The sequence below is a fragment of the Salvelinus fontinalis genome, chromosome 2, assembly GCF_029448725.1.
Source record: "Salvelinus fontinalis isolate EN_2023a chromosome 2, ASM2944872v1, whole genome shotgun sequence".
In the NCBI taxonomy this organism is placed as follows: Eukaryota; Metazoa; Chordata; class Actinopteri; order Salmoniformes; family Salmonidae; genus Salvelinus; species Salvelinus fontinalis.
The window spans coordinates 36,538,020-36,557,612 of NC_074666.1; the positions used below are offsets into that span (position 1 = coordinate 36,538,020).

A 19,593-nucleotide genomic window follows, 5' to 3' on the forward strand; every position below is an offset into this window, starting at 1 on the left:
GCTTGATTGCCTCAATCTCACACAAATGATCAATGAACCGATCAGATACAACCCCAAATCCGTAAACACGGGCACCCTCATAGATATCATCCTAACCAACCTGCCCTCCAAATACACCTCTGCTGTCTTCAACCAGGATCTCAGCAATCACTGTCTCATTGCCTGCGTCCGTAATGGGTCTGCGGTCAAACGACCACCCCTCATCACTGTCAAATGCTCCCTAAAACACTTCAGCGAGCAGGCCTTTCTAATCGACCTGGCCCAGGTATCCTGGAAGGATATTGAACTCATTCCGTCAGTGGAGGATGCCTGGTTATTCTTTAAAAGTGCTTTCCTCACCATCTTAAATAAGCATGCCCCATTCAAAAAAATGTAGAACCAGGAACAGATATAACCATTGGTTCACTCCAGACCTGACTGCCCTTGACCAGCACAAAAACATCCTGTGGCGTACAGCATTAGCATCGAATAGCTCCCGCGATATGCAACTTTTCAGGGAAGTTAGGAACCAATATACACAGGCAGTTAGGAAAGCAAAGGCTAGCTTTTTCAAACAGAAATTTGCATCCTGTAGCACAAACTCCAAAAAGTTCTGGGACACTGTAAATTCCATGGAGAATAAGAGCCCCTCCTTCCAGCTGCCCACTGCACAGAGGCTAGGAAACACTGTCACCACCGATAAATCCACGATAATTGAGAATTTCAATAAGCATTTCTCTACGGCTGGCCATGCTTTCCATCTGGCTACCCCTACCCCGGTCAACAGCCCTGCACCTCCCACAGCAACTTACCCAAGCCTCCCCCATTTCTCCTTTACCCAAATCCAGATAGCTGATGTTCTGAATGAGCTGCAAATTCTGGACCCCTAAAAATCAGCCGGGCTAGACAATCTGGACCCTCTCTTTCTAAAATTATCAGCTGAAATTGATGCAACCCCTATTACTAGCCTGTTCAACCTCTCTTTCGTATCGTCTGAGATCCCCAAAGATTGGAAAGCTGCTGCGGTCATCCCCCTCTTCAAAGGGGGAGACACTCTAGACCCAAACTGCTACAGGCCTATATCTATCCTACCCTGCCTTTCTAAGGTCTTCGAAAGCCAAGTTAACAAACAGATCACCAACATTTCGAATCCCACCGTACCTTCTCCGCTATGCAATCCGGTTTCCGAGCTGGTCATGGGTGCACCTCAGCCACGCGCAAGGTACTAAACGATATCATAACCGCCATCGATAAGACACAATTATGCAGCTGTATTCATCGACCTGGCCAAGGCTTTCGACTCTGTCAATTCCCACATTTTTATCGGCAGACTCTCAACAGCCTTGGTTTCTCAAATAACTGCCTCGCCTGGTTCACCAACTACTTCTCAGACAGAGTTCAGTGTGTCAAATCGGAGGGCCTGTTGTCCGGACCTCTGGCAGTCTCTATGGGGGTGCCACAGGGTTCAATTCTCTGGCCGACTCTCTTCTCTGTATACATCAATGATGTCGCTCTTGCTGCTGGTGATTCTCTGATCCACCTCTACGCAGACGACACCATTCTGTATACTGCTGGCCCTTCTTTGGACACTGTGTTAACTAACCTCCAGACGAGCTTCAATGCCATACAACTCTCCTTCCATGGCCTCCAACTGCTCTTAAATGCAAGTAAAACTAAATGCATGCTCTTCAACCGATCGCTGCCCGCACCTGCCCGCCCGTCCAGTATCACTACTCTGGACGGTTCTGACTTAGAATATGTGGACAATTACAAATACCTAGGTGTCTGGTTAGACTGTAAACTCTCCTTCCAGACTCACATTAAGCATCTACAATCCAAAATTAAATTTAGAATCGGCTTCCTATTTCGCAACAAAGCATCCTTCACTCATGCTGCCAAACATACCCTCGTAAAACTGACTATGCTACCGATCCTTGACTTCGGCGATGTCATTTACAAAATAGCCTCCAACACTCTACTCAGCAAATTGGATGCAGTCTGTCACAGTGCCATCCGTTGTGTCACCAAAGCCCCATATACCACCCACCACTGCGACCTGTATGCTCTCGTTGGCTGGCCCTCGCTTCATATTCGTCGCCAAACCCACTGGCTCCAGGTCATCTATAAGTCTTTGCTAGGTAAAGCCCCGCCTTATCTTAGCTCACTGGTCACCATAGCAGCACCCACCCGTAGCACGCGCTCCAGCAAGTATATTTCACTGATCACCCCCAAAGCCAATTCCTCCTTTGGCTGCCTTTCCTTACAGTTCTCTGCTGCCAATAACTGGAATGAACTGCAAAAATCACTGAAGCTGGAGACTCATATCTCCCTCACTAACTTTAAGCACCAGCTGTCAGAGCAGCTCACAGATCACTGCACCATTACATAGCCCATCTGTAAATAGCCCATCCAACTACCTCACCCCCATACTGTTATTTATTTATTTTGCTCCTTTGCACCCCAGTATCTCTACTTGCACATTCATCTTCTGCACATCTATCACTCCAGAGTTTAATTGCTATATTGTCATTATTTCGACACTATGGCCTATTTATTGCCTTAGCTCCCTTATCCTACCTCATTTGCACACACTGTATATAGACTTTTTAGAATGTATTTATTTATTATTATTATTATAATTTTTATTTATTTTTCTATTGTATTATTGATTGTATGTTTGTTTATTCCATGTGTAACTCTGTGTTGCTGTTTGTGTCGCACTGCTTTGCTTTATCTTGGCCAGGTCGCAGTTGTAAATGAGATTTTGTTCTCAACTAGCCTACCTGGTTAAATAAAGGTGAAATAAATACATGTATTTTTTATTTTTACTGCCTTTTTAAAAAACATAGCTGATATGGGTGACTTGCTTTAACCAATGTGGTTTATACTGACAATTTAGATGTACAAACTATGGCATAAGGGAATGATGAGCAGGTAAGAGGCAATCCGTAATTTCGATTACGACATTAATGAGCAAGCTAAGATGGACGCAGTCACAACTATTTGTTCAGCACTTTTCAAATGTACAGCGACAGAATTCAGAACTTTGGGCTGTTCTTACAGTACTCTCCCTGTACACCAAGTAGGAACCGTAGGATAAATAAAGGGGGCATATAAGCAGACAATGAAAGCTCTTACAATATTCGATGATGTCATTTCTCTAAAACAGGCTATAGGCTACATGTGCACCACCAAGTCAGAACAGTAGGCTAAGTTATGAGGGGGAAAGGGACCAAGTTCTTAGGGTGAGGCACATGGGCAACTTACTATACAACATACACTTAGTATTACTTTCTTGGCTACAGTATACATATCTCCCTGGCCTATTACATAATTTATGCAGCAGCGTACAAGATGTTTTTGAAATCTCCTTGTTGTGCTGTGCTCACTTGAACAGGAAGGTGGCGCGGCGGTCTTTCTGTGGGCAAATTTTGTCATCAAACTTTGTCATCAAAGTCTGGCATTCTTTGGATTTATGGTGCTTTTAAGACAACTGGGAACTCGAAAAAAACAAGGTTGAATCATGACGTCAGTGATCTCTAGAAAGAGGCCAGAATTCCCGACTTGGAACTCCGAGTTGGATTACTGTTCAAAACGTATTTTCCCTTTTGGAGCTCGTTTCTTTTTTTGAGTTCCCAGTTGTCTTGAACTCACTGGTCTGAGATTTCCCATTTCTGAGTTTCAGTTGTTTTGGGCACGGCAGAAGTCATGCTGGATTGACAGCATAGCCAATGTATTCAACATTTTCTGGCCCATGGTGTTGCATGTGAATGTTTATCCTTTTTAGCTTGGAAAAGAGACCCCAGACTTGGACCACACACCCTCTCCACTGAATAGCAGGCTAGTGATTGCTTTGCAACACTTGCAGTTAGCCACTGATTCCTTCCTAACTACTCATTGTTGAATTAGCGATTTCAAACTTGTTGTATAATGTTTATGTCCAATGGCCGATGAGTACCGATATGTTTTATCTATAATATCTCTTCATATGGCAAGGTTTGAAAAGGATTTGCCAGTAGATTATCGACTTGATTCATGACGATGACTGCTTGTCTAGCTTGCTAGCTAAGATTTTGAAAGTATGATGTTGACATGTCCAATCAAAGATACGGTAGATATAACGTGATTTGACATAATTTTATCTGTGGCCGATGACCTTGAGCCATCTTGGATGGGCACTTATAATGTAAATCTATGGCAGCACCCAAGGGGCTTGAATTTTCGAGCTCTACCCCTAGATTTTGCCGTGATGAAGTGTCCCCATGAGTGACAGAACACTGAGCCAATCACGGCCCAACTAGAGAACATTATCAACCCCTATGCTCTGTATTTTCTGCTGGCTGCCCCATCACTACAGAAAGCACTGAGCTAGGCTGAAATATCTGCATTTTGGAGCTGCCTTACTTAAGAAAGCAAAAAGAGACCATGTTTGAATGCAGCTTTATTGACTCAAATTAGTTTATTATTACATTGTTTGCAAACAGATTTGTTTTCTTTTGCTAAACAGGTGGGGCTCAAAACTCCCTAAATGACAGGCCGCCACTGCATTGGCACTTCGGGGCGGCAGGGTAGCCTAGTGGTTAGAGCGTTGGACTAGTAACCGAAAGGTTGCAAGTTCAAATCCCCGAGCTGACAAGGTACAAATCTGTCGTTCTGCCCCTGAACAGGCAGTTAACCCACTGTTCCTAGGCCGTCATTGAAAATAAGAATTTGTTCTTAACTGACTTGCCTAGTTAAATAAAGGTAAAATAAATAAAAATTGGCACTTTGGTTGGAACCGGTGCTATGGTCATATGACACGAAAATAGAGATCGTTTACCAGTGGTGGGTTTTTGCACACACCAAAAATCCACAAAAAAAATGTTAATTGACCACAAAATCAACATTTTGAAATGGCCATCTCAGTCTCCCCAGCTAGCACATTTGGTTCCTTGGAAGTTGTCAGAAGGTCCATTTTTGGTTTCCCATTGGTTCTGGTAAAACCGGTAAAGCTCAACCTTTTTTTAAATGGAAGTGAAAAATACACCTCTTCTGGGAATGTACATCTTTAGGTAGCAGGGAGGTTCTGAGAATGTTTTACTATGATTCCCTGAAAGTTTTCCTGGGATGCTTAGGTTAACTGTTTTGAGCAGATATGAAACAAATTCATTTGCTTAGGCACCAATTATGCAAATATGTTTCTTTTTTATTGTGGCACAGCATCAGTGAGATTTGAACCTATGATCTTCTGTTTTCTATCCATGGCATTAGTCCACTGCACCAACAGGATGGCGCAAGCATGTCATCTTTTTTTAACTCATACAAAGCTGTTCATTTTAGTCTATTCAAATGGAAACTTCAAAGGAAACAATCCCTCATTAAGATCAAGTGTGGCCAATTAGTGTTTTTTTATTTTTATGAATTTTTAAGGAACTCAGTCCGGCTTTCAACTGACTCTTGAAAGTTGTAATGGTAGATTGCACAAGGTGCAATTTCGAAATTGGGTAGTGCATCATCAGTTTTCCTCATGTAATGTCAGTCATTGCATACCAGATCAGCTAGTCCATGTCAGCTAACATTTTTTAAATGTTTTTTTTAGCCCATAGATTTTTTTGTAGTGTTTGAGTCACTCAAATATCCCATGAATACACGTTAGACATGGCAAAATGTATAGAATTGCAAATGCAAGAAAATTTGCTTTGAAACTGCAAAATTGTCTCTGCCTCAAAACAAAATGTGTAGAATTGCAGGAAATAAACTTTAAATCTGATGATTCCCAATTCTGAATGGGGGGAGGCTGAGTGAAAAAGTTTGGGAACCTCTGAGATAGAGTTTTGTTGACGCTGTTAGCAGTTGATGTTATTCTTTAATAACACAGACCCCAAAGCAAATCAGGAGGAGGAAAATAGGTTTATTCAAATAGGACAAATCATGATTGGAAGTAGATGGTCGTTCTCCCCTGTCATCAGTGATGCTCTCCAGTGATCCTTTTACATTTTTTTATTTAACCTTTATTTAACCAGGAAAAGCCCATTGAGTCTCTTTTTCAAGGGAGACCTGGCCAAGAAGGCAGCAACTATCAGTACATTACAGAATTAAAACATACAACAATACAACACAACAACATGATCCAGCCTAAATAAAACATTTACACTCCTCTGTAACAGTCTCCCATCAATATTTTAAATTCATTCAGTGGCACTAACATATCTAGATGAAGCATGGATTGTAGACTATTCCATGAGTCTGGTGCGCAAGAGAAGGCAGTCTTGTCTAATACTGTAAATGTCCTGGGGACTTTAAGTAGCAACCACCTAGCAGATCAGGTATGGTAACTGCTGGTGGTGAAGGAGACCAGACTACAGAGGTAAAGAGGGAGTTTTCCCAAAAGGGCTTTGTAGATGAACACACACAAATGTATCTTTCTGCGCATATAAATTGAGGTCCAACCTACCATTTGGTACAAGGTGCAATGGTGGGTGAGTGACTTGGCATCTGTAATAAAGCACAAGGATGCATGATAAACCGAGTCCTGTCTCTGGAAGACGGAGGAGGCTGCATGCATATACAACAAGTCACCATAATCAATTACAGAGAGAAAAGTGGCATGAAAAAGCTTCTTTCTAGCCATTCTCTCCTGTTGTTCTTTCCTGTGATTATCTCCACAGAACAAAGGGACAGGATCTAGTTTTATAACCCGGCCCTAGCCTGTGGTTGACCAATTAGAAGTCCTTGCAGTACGACTGGGCCAATGGCCAAATAACAAGTATCCTATTTCAGGCTCAATGTGTAGACAAATTCCTCCTATGTCTCTGACCCATTAATAAATATTTCCATATTGCAGAAAAAACACTATTTCCATTGATCGTTAATTCTATTGACTTCTCATCCTCTTGACCTCTCGTACTCTGTCTCTGCGTTGTGTATTTATCTTTAAAAGATTCTTATAACGCTGAGAAAGAGGGATACCTAGTCAGTTGTCCAACTGAATGTATTCAACTGAAATGTGTTTTCCACATTTAACCCAACCCCTCTGAATCAGAGAGGTGCGGGGTGCTGCCTTAATCAACATTCACGTCTTCAGCGCCTGGGGAACAGTGGGTTAACTGCCTTGCCCAGGGGCAGAACAACAGATATTGACCTTGTCAGCTTCGGGGATTCAATCCAGCATCCTTCCAGTTACTGGCCCAATGCTCTAGCCACTAGGGTAGAACAGAATGTTTATGTTTTTAAATAACATTCTTAGGATGTTCTTTGAACGTTACTAATGTTTTATTGTGGTTTTTATGGAACATTTTCATAATGTTCTGAGAACATGACTTTAAATAGAACCACAAGGAAACCTGCAGAAAAGGTTATGCGGAAGTACTGAAATTCCCACAGAAGAACGTTGTTTCTTAATGTTCTCTGAATGTTCTGGGAACGTGACTTTAAATTGAATCCATGAGGAAACCTGCGGAAAACTTTACCTACTGGGCACAGGTCAATTCATCGTCTATTTCACGTTGGTACAATGTAATTTCATTGAAATTACGTGGATGTAACTTTGGTTGAATGAGTGTGTTCCTAGCAGGTATGCCGAAGTGCTGAAATTCCCACATTGTTTCTTAACGTTCTCTGAATATTCTGAGAAAATGTCTTTAAATAGAACCATGAGGAAACTTACAGAAAACGGTATGCTGAAGTACTGAAATCGCAAGGGCCCTGCTGGAGTATTTAAAACAGGGGATACTATCTTTTTGAGACTTCTTTTATATTATTTGTTAAACAAATTCCCTTTCTCTGAGCAATTGTATTAGTATAAAATTATATATTTATATATATTTTTTTATCATACAATATAGACAGTGTTATAGAGTGCGCTTGACATTTCTATGTCTTATGACTCAGCACATGAATGAAAGATTTAATATATCCAGGGCACTAGGCCCATACTGTAATTTGATCAAAGTTTGTTCAAATTACCATCAATGTAATTTCTATATGTGACTGACAACGGCTCAACATTTTCAAATGTGACCGAGTTATAATGGTTTAAAAATATATATTTTTAAAGTTGAGGCTTAGACTAAATGTAAGAAATCAACCAATCAACCAATCAATCAATCAATCAATAACCGGTGCATTTAAATTCTCAGGTGGGTCTTAGTGTATAAGAAGGGGTACCAATCGAGGGAAGAGACCGTCCAGAGCTCTGTCATCACCAAGCTGAAAGGAGTGGTCATGACCAACAACACAGAATTTGGACTTTACCTATGGGGGGCTGAGGATTATGTCATACCTCCAACGGTGAGATCCGGGAACTTTGGGGGAGGTTTTATGTACACAGGTAAAGCTGGCGCAGTACATAGCTTTACTGCTAGATGATTAATTCAAGTCTATTTGAGTTGAAGCTGAAGCTCATCAGTGATACAGCAAGTCATTGGTTGTATATTTCAAGTACAATGAGTCACATTTTTATGGGGTCTCACCATTAACTCACTTTCATCAGTTTTCAATCACACCCAAATAGTTTTTAAAATAACATGACACCACATGCAGATTTATATCACATCGATAGAGACAGTATATCTGGCCATGCCATGAGAATAGTGCACTTTTAGAAACACTGGCATAAGCATGTTTGTCAGCTATTTTGAACATCTATTTTAGAATATGAAAAGTTGACAAGCATTTAGTGTGCTCTTCAATTCTTTTTAAGAACATGTCTGATGTCTTTAAATAATGTTTATTTTGTAAGGTCATGGAAAAGGCAATGATTGGGGTCATTGGACATTATACTTTACAGGCTATAGAGCAATGGGACAATCACACCTTTCGCTATATACATTTTAGCTATAAACTACTGAGTCATTTTTCTCCTCAAGGGACAAACCATTACATCTGTCCTGTTAAATAAAAGAGAGAGGGTTGTTCCCCAAGTCTAATCGCTATAATTCTCTTAACCTTTAGCGACTCAATGATAAACAGATTAAATAGAAAGGTCTGCTCTTGTCCACATGGCGAGCCCAGTCAGCCACCACTGGATCTCCTTCATTTTGTAAGGCTATATTAATATGGAGTGAGAAGCTGTGCTATTTACATTTAAGCTTGCGGCATTAAAAGCTTTGATAAATGAATATGTATTTAGGGCTTTGATTTTGTACAATTAATACACAGTCCCCTAACTAACCTGACCGATGAAAGTACAGTGTCCAACATTTTAGCTTGTTGTTGATTTTCAGGGTGAACAAGTCTTCTTCATTGTTACAAACTACCTCGAGACCCCAAATCAGAGGCTTGGGTTCTGTGCTGAGGTGAGTGAAAAGCAATGTTGTACTACCGTAATCGAGACAAATCTTGTTAATTGACTCTATTTTGAAAGATCCCCCAATTCTGAGATAGAGATTGGATGACTGTGCAGCTGAGATAGAAATACTTTAATGATCCAATCAAACAAGGAAATTAAAATCCGCTTTGATGATGTAAGTATTCTCACCATATATGGCAGATTAAACAGAAAATCGACTGGTAATTTGGGGCGGATGTCAGAATCCAAACTGCCTATAGCAGGTAATTATGATGCCTTAGTAGGCCCAACAGTTTTTTCCCGAGAGAGAGATGGCTTGACCAAGACATTGTCTTCCAATACTTGCTTATTTGATATTGTAGTAGGCTTTCGGTGCCGTTATGATGATTTTCAGAAAAGTTATGAAAAATATATAAATTATATTTAATAATGATAAAAATGTTCATAGTATGAAGGGGGCAATGTGTCACTGTTCACTGGTCCAATAACATTGTGTATTCCTAAATTGCTTTAGCATTCAAATGATACTCCCTATTGTGTTCACCATGCTATTGTATGTTGCCGTCGTCTCTAGGCTCTTCAATACACAGCTTTGAATACAGGTTTGCATTTTTAACTACAGCAACGTGTCCTTTTTTACCCAGAGCCCTAAGGTGCCAGATGGCCAATGTGTAAATAATGAGGATTGTGCCGAGGGTGAGGTGGTAATAGCTGGCAATGGTAAGGACTAATGTGGTCAACTGGGGCAGTCTATCTCATTTCAATTTCAATTTCCAAGATAACATTTATTTACAGATTAACACTGGTTATGGTCACATTTCTCTTAAATGCACATGTACACCACTCATTTTTGGAAGTGTATGAGAATCACCAGGGTTGTAATTGGACAAATGTCTCTTTTAAAAAATTCCTTGATATTGACATAAAAAAATATATATTTTGCATGTTAAAATTATTCAACTCTGGGATCTCCTTCGTGTTACCATTCCCCCTAATTTCCACCCAGAGTATTATGTCTTTCCAGGATGTTGACAGGGATCTTTGCTTTTCCCTGCAGGGGTAAAGACTGGACTGTGTTTAAACTCTACAGGGACCTGTGAGATACATGGCTGGTGTCCCGTCGAGACGGGCCGGAAACCCTTGTGAGAATTCATCCTCTTTTGCTGTGAAAATAATGAAATACTCACTTTTGCATTGACACTCCACTACAGATTGAGGATCTTAATTTGAGCCAATTTGCTGCAGCAGGAATATAATCCTGCAGCAACAGGACATGTGAATTATTATGTGGATTATAACTAATGGACATTTTTGTAGGGGTTGATACATTTTTATGTTAGTGCAAATCAAGTCTGACATTTCAAAGTAGAAATGACAAATTTTAGAAGCCTTTTTAAAACTCAAATACACTACAAGTTTGCATTTCCTGCTTTGGAGGAAAATTCTCAGCAACAAAAGATTAAGATCCTACATCTGTACATTATGTACTTCAGCATGAAGTACCTTGTCCTGATTATCTACCATTATGTAGCAGTCACTCTGGATTAACACTTTTCCCCTTCATTTCCAGGGAGGCTTTATTAAGCAAGGCAGAAAACTTCACAATTTACATCAAGAACTTTGTCAGGTTTCCGAAGTTTGAATTCTCCAAGTAAGTGGTTATGAGTGGTGCTAAGTGGTGCTTGTTCATACAGTCCTCAAAGTAGTCCCGAGAGACTGTCTGTTTCTACAGACACGACACAGTCAGTGTCAGTGACATAGATCAGTAAGTATGTGTGAGTTGGGCAGTGGGGAATACATGTCCTAGCACTGCTTTGAATAGCTATGAGGGTGCACAGTCCCTTCTATTTATATACCCCCAAGGCCATATAGCCCAGGGCCGCGTGTGTGTGTGTGTGTGTGTGTGTGTGTGTGTGTGTGTGTGTGTGTGTGTGTGTGTGTGTGTGTGTGTGTGTGTGTGTGTGTGTGTGTGTGATTGTGTGTGTGTGATTGTGTGTGTGTGATTGTGTGTGTGTGTGTGTGTGTGTGGTGAGGTCATCTGAGACGTCCTTGACAGCAAAGCAGGCCCAGCCCTGGACAGGTGTTAAAACAGATCTGATTGGCTCACTGGGCTCTCATGCCAATAAGGCTGTTGTAGAAGGTTTAATCAGCTAGAACATTGGTATTGTCTTTCCAAGCCTAACCTGGAAATTACAGAGACGTCAGACCTCTGCCAATTGATCATTTCAGTTGTAGATCTTTTGATTACGTTGTGTGTATTGAATGGAAAATGTCTAAACTATGAAGTAATTGATCTATAAAGTTACTTGATATGATATGTAGCTCTGTGCTATTCCTTATCTAAGTAAGGGTCAAAGAGAAAGCTTGTTATTTGAAGCTGATAAGATAACTTCACTGCTCAGTTTTTTATGTTTTAGGCCTATGACCTTTTTGGGATTTAGACAAGGAAAAGTATGATACTGAACTACTAAGCACAAGGCTAAAAGCTACATGTCCTGTTCTGTCTTCTTTCCCCTCAGGTCAAATGTTCTGGACACCGGTAATGACTCCTATCTAAAGAGATGTTCCTATGACAACGTCCTCCAACCCTACTGCCCCATCTTTCGTCTGGGAGACCTGGTCAGCAGGACTGGACACGACTTTCAGGACATGGCTGTAGTGGTACATATTTACAATCTTTTTGTTTTGAAATGTACACTTTATTTAATCAAGTAGTCCCATTGAGGTTAGGTGAACTTTTTCCCTGGCAGAGGAAGACCTGGCATAGAGGGGCAGCAATGTTGTATAAAAACGAAGGTTTATCAGCATACAGTACGTTGCTACCCAGGAAAGACACTCAATACAATGCATTAAACAGTCAGTAATCAGGGTTGGGTTTCTAGTTTAACAGTGAGTCCGAATTATGTTTTTCAGTCCTTCGTCATGCTATCCAAGCAGTGTGGGAGGGATGTAGGTCTCTCATCCTCCAGTCCATTTCATAATGATGCTTGCTTTCAGGCAGTTAGGTAATTACCATTATTTTGATGACATTTAATTTGCCTTTTGCCATGTCGGCTGCGGTCATTCGGCATGAAATTGAAATGAATAACAACTAATGTTGCATAATAATAACATTATGAAACATAACAGTTGTTAGATCTCTATTAAGTGGCTTGACACAGAGCCCTGTATAACGTGCCCTCACCTCAACTTCCCAGCAAGGTCAGGTTAGACATTTACAAGTAAACACTACCTCTGGTTGTTAGTGTAGCAGGACACCCAGCATAGAAGAAAACAATAGTTAACCAGAGCCATTCTTACCATATGTCAAATCAAATCAATTTGTCACATGCGCCGAATACAACAAGTGTAGACCTTACCGTGAAATGCTTAGTTACAAGCCCTTAATAACCTTTTGTCAATAGGGGGCGCAGTTAGCATTTTTTATTTCTGGGTGTCGCCAAATTAAACTGCCTCGTGCTCAATTCTTGCTCGTACAATATGCATATTATTAATTCTATTGGATAGAAAACACTCTCTAGTTTCATAAAGCGTTGGAATTATGTCTGTGGGTGACCCAGAACTCTTTCTACAGCGAAATCCATGACAGGTACTGCGATGGTCTGAGAGCGAAGCTCTGGTTTCAGTTCAGTTTTAAAAGTCTGTGTATATCCTATGGAACGACATGAACTGCACCCGTCTTCCCCTGGATGTCAGTAACCAATGAGAAGTGGAATGGGCTTGCTGCGTAGCTCTCAGAGGTTATAAAAGGCCAAGGAGCGAGAGGAGCCTTCCTTTCGACGCTGAGCATTACGCGAAGAGGACCTCAGGATGCCATTTTCAAACGCTCAATTTTAAACGCTAGATGTATCCATCTGTAATTTAATTAGACATAGGTGTTAGAAGCATCATAACGAAGCTATTTTAAACCGAGTTATATCAGATTATGCGAGTATATTGCTATTTTTCGGAATTTCCTCAGTATTGCGCCTTGAGGATTTGGACACGTTGGGGCAAAATAGCTATGGTTAGCTACTGTTAGCTGCTATATCAGAAGTTGAATGCAACGTTTTACAACCAAGCAACGATTCTTTTGGACAAAGAACCACCATGGCAAGATTCTGATGGAAGCTCGTCGAAAAGTAAGAGCTATTTATGATGTTATTCCGTTTTTATGTGGAAAAATGTAAACTCAATAATGGTGAATAGTGACGCCGTTATTGCGGCACTAGTCTGGCTGTAACGCACACTGTATGTCTAGTAACGTTAATTTTAAAAATCTAACTCTGCGGTTGCATTAATAACTAATGCATCTTTCATTTCATGTCCAACCTGGATTTTTTTTTAGTCATGTTTATGAATAGTTTTCGATAAAAATAGTTGTATTTTCAAAATGGCGCCGGGCAGATTGCTTGAGTAGTTGAACACTATTTCCATTGTGTAAGCACGATTTGTGCCGCTAAATATGCACATTTTCGATCAAACTCTATATGGATTGTGTAATATGATGTTACAGGAGTGTCATCGGAAGAATTCTGAGGAGGTTAGTGAAAAAATTAATATTTTTTGGCGATGATAACGATATCGCTCTCTTTGGCTTGAATCAATGGTCGGGTAACGTTTGCAAATGTGGTATGCTAATATAACGATTTATTGTGTTTTCGCCGTAAAACACTTAGAAAATCTGAAATGTTGTCTGAATTCACAAGATCTGTGTTTTTCCATTGCTATGTGCTGTGTATTTTTAAGAAATGTTTTATGATGAGTAAATTGGTAATACACGTTGCTGTCTGTAGTAATTCTAGGAGCTTTGGTGAGATTTGTGATGCTGGCTGCAATGGCAAACTATGATTTATACCTGAAATATGCACATTTTTCTAACAAAACCTATCCTATACCATAAATATGTTATCAGACTGTCATCTGATGAGTTTTTTTCTTGGTTAGTGGCTATCAATATCTTAGTTTAGCCGAATTGGTGATAGCTACTGATGTTGAGAGAAAATGGTGGACAAGAAAAATGGTGATTTTTGCTAACGTGTTTAGCTAATAGATTTACATATTGTGTCTTCCCTGTAAAACATTTAAAAAATCTGAAATGGTGGCTTTATTCACAGGATCTGTATCTTTCATTAGGTGTCTTGGACTTGTGATTTAATGATATTTAGATGCTACTATTTAATTGTGACGCCTGACTAGCGATGCTAATCAGTGTGGGGGGGGTGGGGGGTGATCCCGGATCCGGGTTTCTGAGGCAGTAAAAGTCTCTCTTCCTCCAGTCCATTTCATAATGATGCTTGCTTTCAGGCAGTTAGGTAATTACCATTATTTTGATGACATTTAATTTGCCTTTTGCCATGTCGGCTGCGGTCATTAGGCATGAAATTGAAATGAATAACAACTAATGTTGCATAATAACAACATTATGAAACATAACAGTTGTTAGATCTCTATTAAGTGGCTTGACACAGAGTCCTGTATAACGTGCCCTCACCTCAACTTCCCAGCAAGGTCAGGTTAGACATTTACAAGTAAACACTACCTCTGGTTGTTAGTGTAGCAGGACACCCAGCATAGAAGAAAACAATAGTTAACCAGAGCCATTCTTACCATATGTCAAATCAAATCAATTTGTCACATGCGCCGAATACAACAAGTGTAGACCTTACCGTGAAATGCTTAGTTACAAGCCCTTAACCAACAGTGCAGTTCAAGAAGAGTTAAAGAAAATATTTACCAAATAAACTGAAGTAAAAAATAAAATACAAAAATAATAAAAAGTAACACAATAACATAACAATAACGAGGCTATATACAGGGGGTACCAGTACCGAGTCAGTGTGCGTGGGGTACAGTTTAGTTGAGGTAATTTTTACACGTAGGTAGGAGTGAAATGACTATGTGTCACGCACTGACCTTTGTGAGCCTTTTTATGTCTCTATTTGGTTTGGTCAGGGTGTGATTTGGGGTGAGCATTCAATGTTTTGTTTTTCTATGATTTTGTATTTCTATGTTTTGGCCGGGTATGGTTCTCAATCAGGGACAGCTGTCTATCGTTGTCTCTGATTGGGAACCATACTTAGGTAGCCCTTTTCCATCCTTTCTTTGTGGGAAGTTAACTTTGTTTGTGGCACATAGCCCTTAAGCTTCACGGTTGTTTTGTATTGTTTATTGTTTTTGTCGGCGTCATTTCTAAATAAAAGGACTATGTACGCTTACAACACTGCACCTTGGTCTTCCTTAGCGAGGAAGCCCGAGAGGCAGCGGGGTGGCACACGAGGAGATTGGCTGAGTCAGGTTGGAGACCTGTGGCGAGCGTCGTACTGGTCAGGCACCGTGTTATGTGGTGGAGCGCACGGTGTCTCCAGTGCGCGTTCACAGCCCGGTGCGCTACATCCCAGCTCCCCGCATCTGCCAGGCTAGGGTGAGCATCCAGACAGGACAGGTTGTGCCAGCCTTGCTCTCCAGACCTCCAGTGCGCCTCCTCGGCCCAGTATATCCTGCACCGGCTCTACGCACAGTGTCTCCGTTGCGTCTGCACAGCCCAGTGCGTCCTGTGCGAAGATAACCATCCAGCCAGGACGTGTTGTGCAGGCTCTAGGCTCGAGACCTCCAGTGCGCCTCCATGGCCCAGTGTATCGGCCCTCTGCCAAGGACAAAGCCTCCTGTATGTCTCTCCATCCTGGTGAGTCCTGTGCCTGCGCCCAGAACTAAGCCTCCTGTATGTCTCCCCAGCCTGGTGAGCCCTGTGGCAGCTCCACGTACCAGACTGCCCATACGTCTCCTCACTCCAGTGATGATCCATGGCAAGAAGCCTCCAGTGATGATCCATGGCACGAAGCCTCCAGGGATGATCCATGGCAAGAAGCCTCCAGTGATGATCCATGGCAAGAAGCCTCCAGTGATGATCCATGGCATGAAGCCTCCAGTGATGATCCATGGCAAGAAGCCTCCAGTGATGATCCATGGCACGAAGCCTCCAGTGATGATCCATGGCAAGAAGCCTCCAGTGATGATCCATGGCACGAAGCCTCCAGTGAGGAGTCATGGCACGAAGCCTCCAACGACGGCCTCTAGTCCGGAGCCTCCAGCGAAGGTCTCCAGTCCGAAGCTTCCAGCGACAGTCCCCAGTCCGGAGCCTCCAGCGACGGTCCCCAGTCCGGAGCCTCCAGCGACGGTCCCCAGTCCGGAGCCTCCAGCGACGTTTTCCAGTCCGGAGCCTCCAGCGACGTTTTCCAGTCCGGAGCCTCCAGCGACGTTTTCCAGTCCGGAGCCTCCAGCGACGTTTTCCAGTCCGGAGCCTCCAGGGAGGGTCCCCAGTCCGGAGCTCGCAACGAGGGTGCCCAGTCCGGGGCCCGCAGCGAGGGTGCCCAGTCCGGAGCCCGCAACGAGGGTCCCCAGTCCGGGGTCGGCAACGAGGGTGTGATTTGGGGTGGGCATTCTATGTTTTGTTTTTCAATGATTTTGTATTTCTATGTTTTGGCCGGGTATGGTTCTCAATCAGGGACAGCTGTCTATTGTTGTCTCTGATTGGGAACCATACTTAGGTAGCCCTTTCCCTCCTTTCTTTGTGGGAAGTTAACTTTGTTTGTGGCCCATAGCCCTTAATTCACGGTTGTTTTGTATTGTTTATTGTTTTTGTCGGCGTCATTTCTAAATAAAAGGAATATGTACACTCACCACGCTGCACCTTGGTCTTTCTTCAACGACAGCCGTGACACTATGCATAGATAATAAACAGCGAGTAGCAGCAGTGTACAAAACAAATTGGGGGGGTCAATGTAATAGTCCGGTGGCCATTTGATTAATTGTCAACAGTCTTATGGCTTGGGGGTGGAAGCTGTTAAGGAGCCTTTTGGTCCGAGACTTGGCACTCCGATACCGCTTGCTGTACGGTAGCAGAGAAAACAGTCTATAACTTGGGTGACTGGAGTCTCTGACAATTTTATGGGCTTTCCTCTGACACCCCCTATTATATAGGTCCTGGATGGCAGGAAGCTTGGCCCTAGTGATGTACTGGGCCGTACGCACGACCCTCTGTAGTGACTTACGGTCAGATGCCGAGCAGTTGCCATACCAGGCGGTGATGCAAACGGTCAGGATGCGCTCAATGGTGCAGCTGTAGAACTTTTTGAGGATCTGGGGACCCATGCCAAATCTTTTCAGTCTCCTGAAAAGGAAAAGGTTTTGTTGTGCCCTCTTAACGACTGTCTTGGTGTGTTTGGACCATGATAGTTCGTTGAAACTTGAAACTCTCGACCGGCTCCACTACAGCCCCTTTGATGTTATAATGGGGGCCTGTTCGGCCTGCCTTTTCCTGTGGTCCACGATCAGCTCCTTTGTCTTGCTCACATTGAGGGAGAGCTTGTTGTCCTAGCACCACACTCCCAGTTCTATGACCTCCTCCCTATAGGCTGTCTCATCGTTGTGTCATCAGAAAACTTAACGATAGTGTTGGAGTCGTGTTTGGCCACGCAGTCGTGGGTGAACAGGGAGTACAAGAGTGTACTAAGTACAAACTCCTGAGGTGCCCCAGAGTTGAGGATCAGCATGGCATACGGGTTGTTGCCTACCCTTTACACCTGGGGGTGGCCCGTCAAGGGGTCCAGGATTCAGTTGCAGAGGGAGGTGTTTAGTCCTAGGTTCCTTAGCTTAGTGATGAGCTTCGTGGGCACTATGGTGTTGAAAGCTGAGCTGAAGTCAATGAACAGCATTCTCACATAGGTGTTCCTTCTGTCCAGGTGGGAAAGGGAAGTGTGGAGTGCGATTGAGATTGCGTCTTCTGTGGATTTGTTTGGGAGGTATGCGAATTGGAGTGGGTCTAGGGCAGGGGTGTCAAAGTCAAATGGACGGAGGGCCAAATAAAAAATTTAGCTACAAGCCGAGGGCCGGACTGTTCGAATGTTCATTGAAAAATTTTTAAATGACGCATATAGTCTAGTGAACCTAATTGAACCTACTGAAAACCTAACAAATATATTCCAATATGATCAGATAAATAAAGCAATATTTTCTTATGGCTCTGTCAGTAATCTTTAATTTTCAACAGACACAAAAGACAAATTTCCTTTATATAAAAATCCCCATAACATGAACATTAAATGAAAGAAACCGGTATTCAAGGCACCATCAGTAGCCTATATTTTCTATTTTAGCAAAAGTGGGCTAAATTTACTTCAAAGAAAAAAACAATAATAGCAATTTTCTATCATCCACTCAACTGAAATATTTTTAAAATATAATTGGATTGAAATACAATAAAATAAAGTGCAAAAATCTATTAATCAAAAACAACACTTTGTTTAAGGAGAAGTAACATGCAGTGAAAACAAATATTAAACTTTAACTTTTAAACTTGAACTGAGTAAAAACTCTAAATATGTGATTGCACAGTAATGTTCACTTGTTTGAGGTTGAGGGTGATACTTGGTGGTGTCCCATCTTTTCCACAAGTTCATCAATGTTCGGGGTAAGGCTCTGAGCTGAGGAAATCCTCAGAATTGAGTGGAGGTGTTCAGCAGTAAGTCGACTTCTGTGTGATGTTTTGTTCAGGTTCATCAAAGAAAACAGTTGTTCACACAGGTATGTGCTGCCAAACATAGACAACGTTTGAGCAGCCTGGATGCGCAGCTGGGGCATTGTGTCGGGGAGGAAACGGGCGAACTCCGCAGCACCCACTGCCGCATATTTTGCCCTCAGTGCATCATTGCATTGGAGGTCAATCAACTCCATTTGGAGGTTTGGTGGTGAGCTTTCCACGTCAACAGCAAATGGGTTACCGAGCAGTTCCAACCTGCTTTTTTGTGCTTCAAAGTCAGCAAATCGGCGTCGAAAGTCAGCGGCAAGCATACCTATTTTATCAGCCAACTGTGCGCTCGGGAACGCACTGGTAGAGAGCTTCTCTTTCATGGTCTGGCAGCTGGGAAAGTGGCTCAAATTTTCTTTCCGCATCTGCGTCTCCCACAGAGTCAGTTTGGTTTTAAATGCCTTCACTGTACTGTACATATCAGAGATGACATGATCCCGACCCTGCAGCTGCAAGTTCATTGCATTCAGATGACTCGTAATGTCACACAGAAAAGCCATTTCACACAGAAACATTTCGTCTCGGAGTTGTGTTGTGTCTTTCCCTTTGCTGTCCAAGAACAGACAAATCTCCTCACGAAGCTCGAAACATCTTTGAAGCACCTTTCCCTGGCTTAGCCATCGCACCTCTGTGTGATAAGGCAAATCACCATGCTCCATTTCTAACTCCGTCAGAAATGCCTTGAACTGGCGGTGATTCAAACCTTTGGCTCTGATAAAGTTAACTGTGCGCGTGATGATGCTCATTACATGCTCCATTTTCAAGGCTTTACCGCACAACG

General features: G+C 42.2%; 1 protein-coding gene across 1 annotated transcript in view; it reads left to right on the forward strand.

Moving 5' to 3' along the window:
• Positions 1-19,593, forward strand: part of p2rx5 (purinergic receptor P2X, ligand-gated ion channel, 5) — a 40,668-nt gene that overhangs the window by 3,931 nt on the left and 17,144 nt on the right. Inside the window, 6 exon segments of the mRNA XM_055873496.1 lie at positions 8,097-8,247; positions 9,183-9,254; positions 9,892-9,967; positions 10,305-10,389; positions 10,818-10,898; positions 11,767-11,908. Coding sequence (XP_055729471.1) covers positions 8,097-8,247; positions 9,183-9,254; positions 9,892-9,967; positions 10,305-10,389; positions 10,818-10,898; positions 11,767-11,908 — 607 coding nt within the window.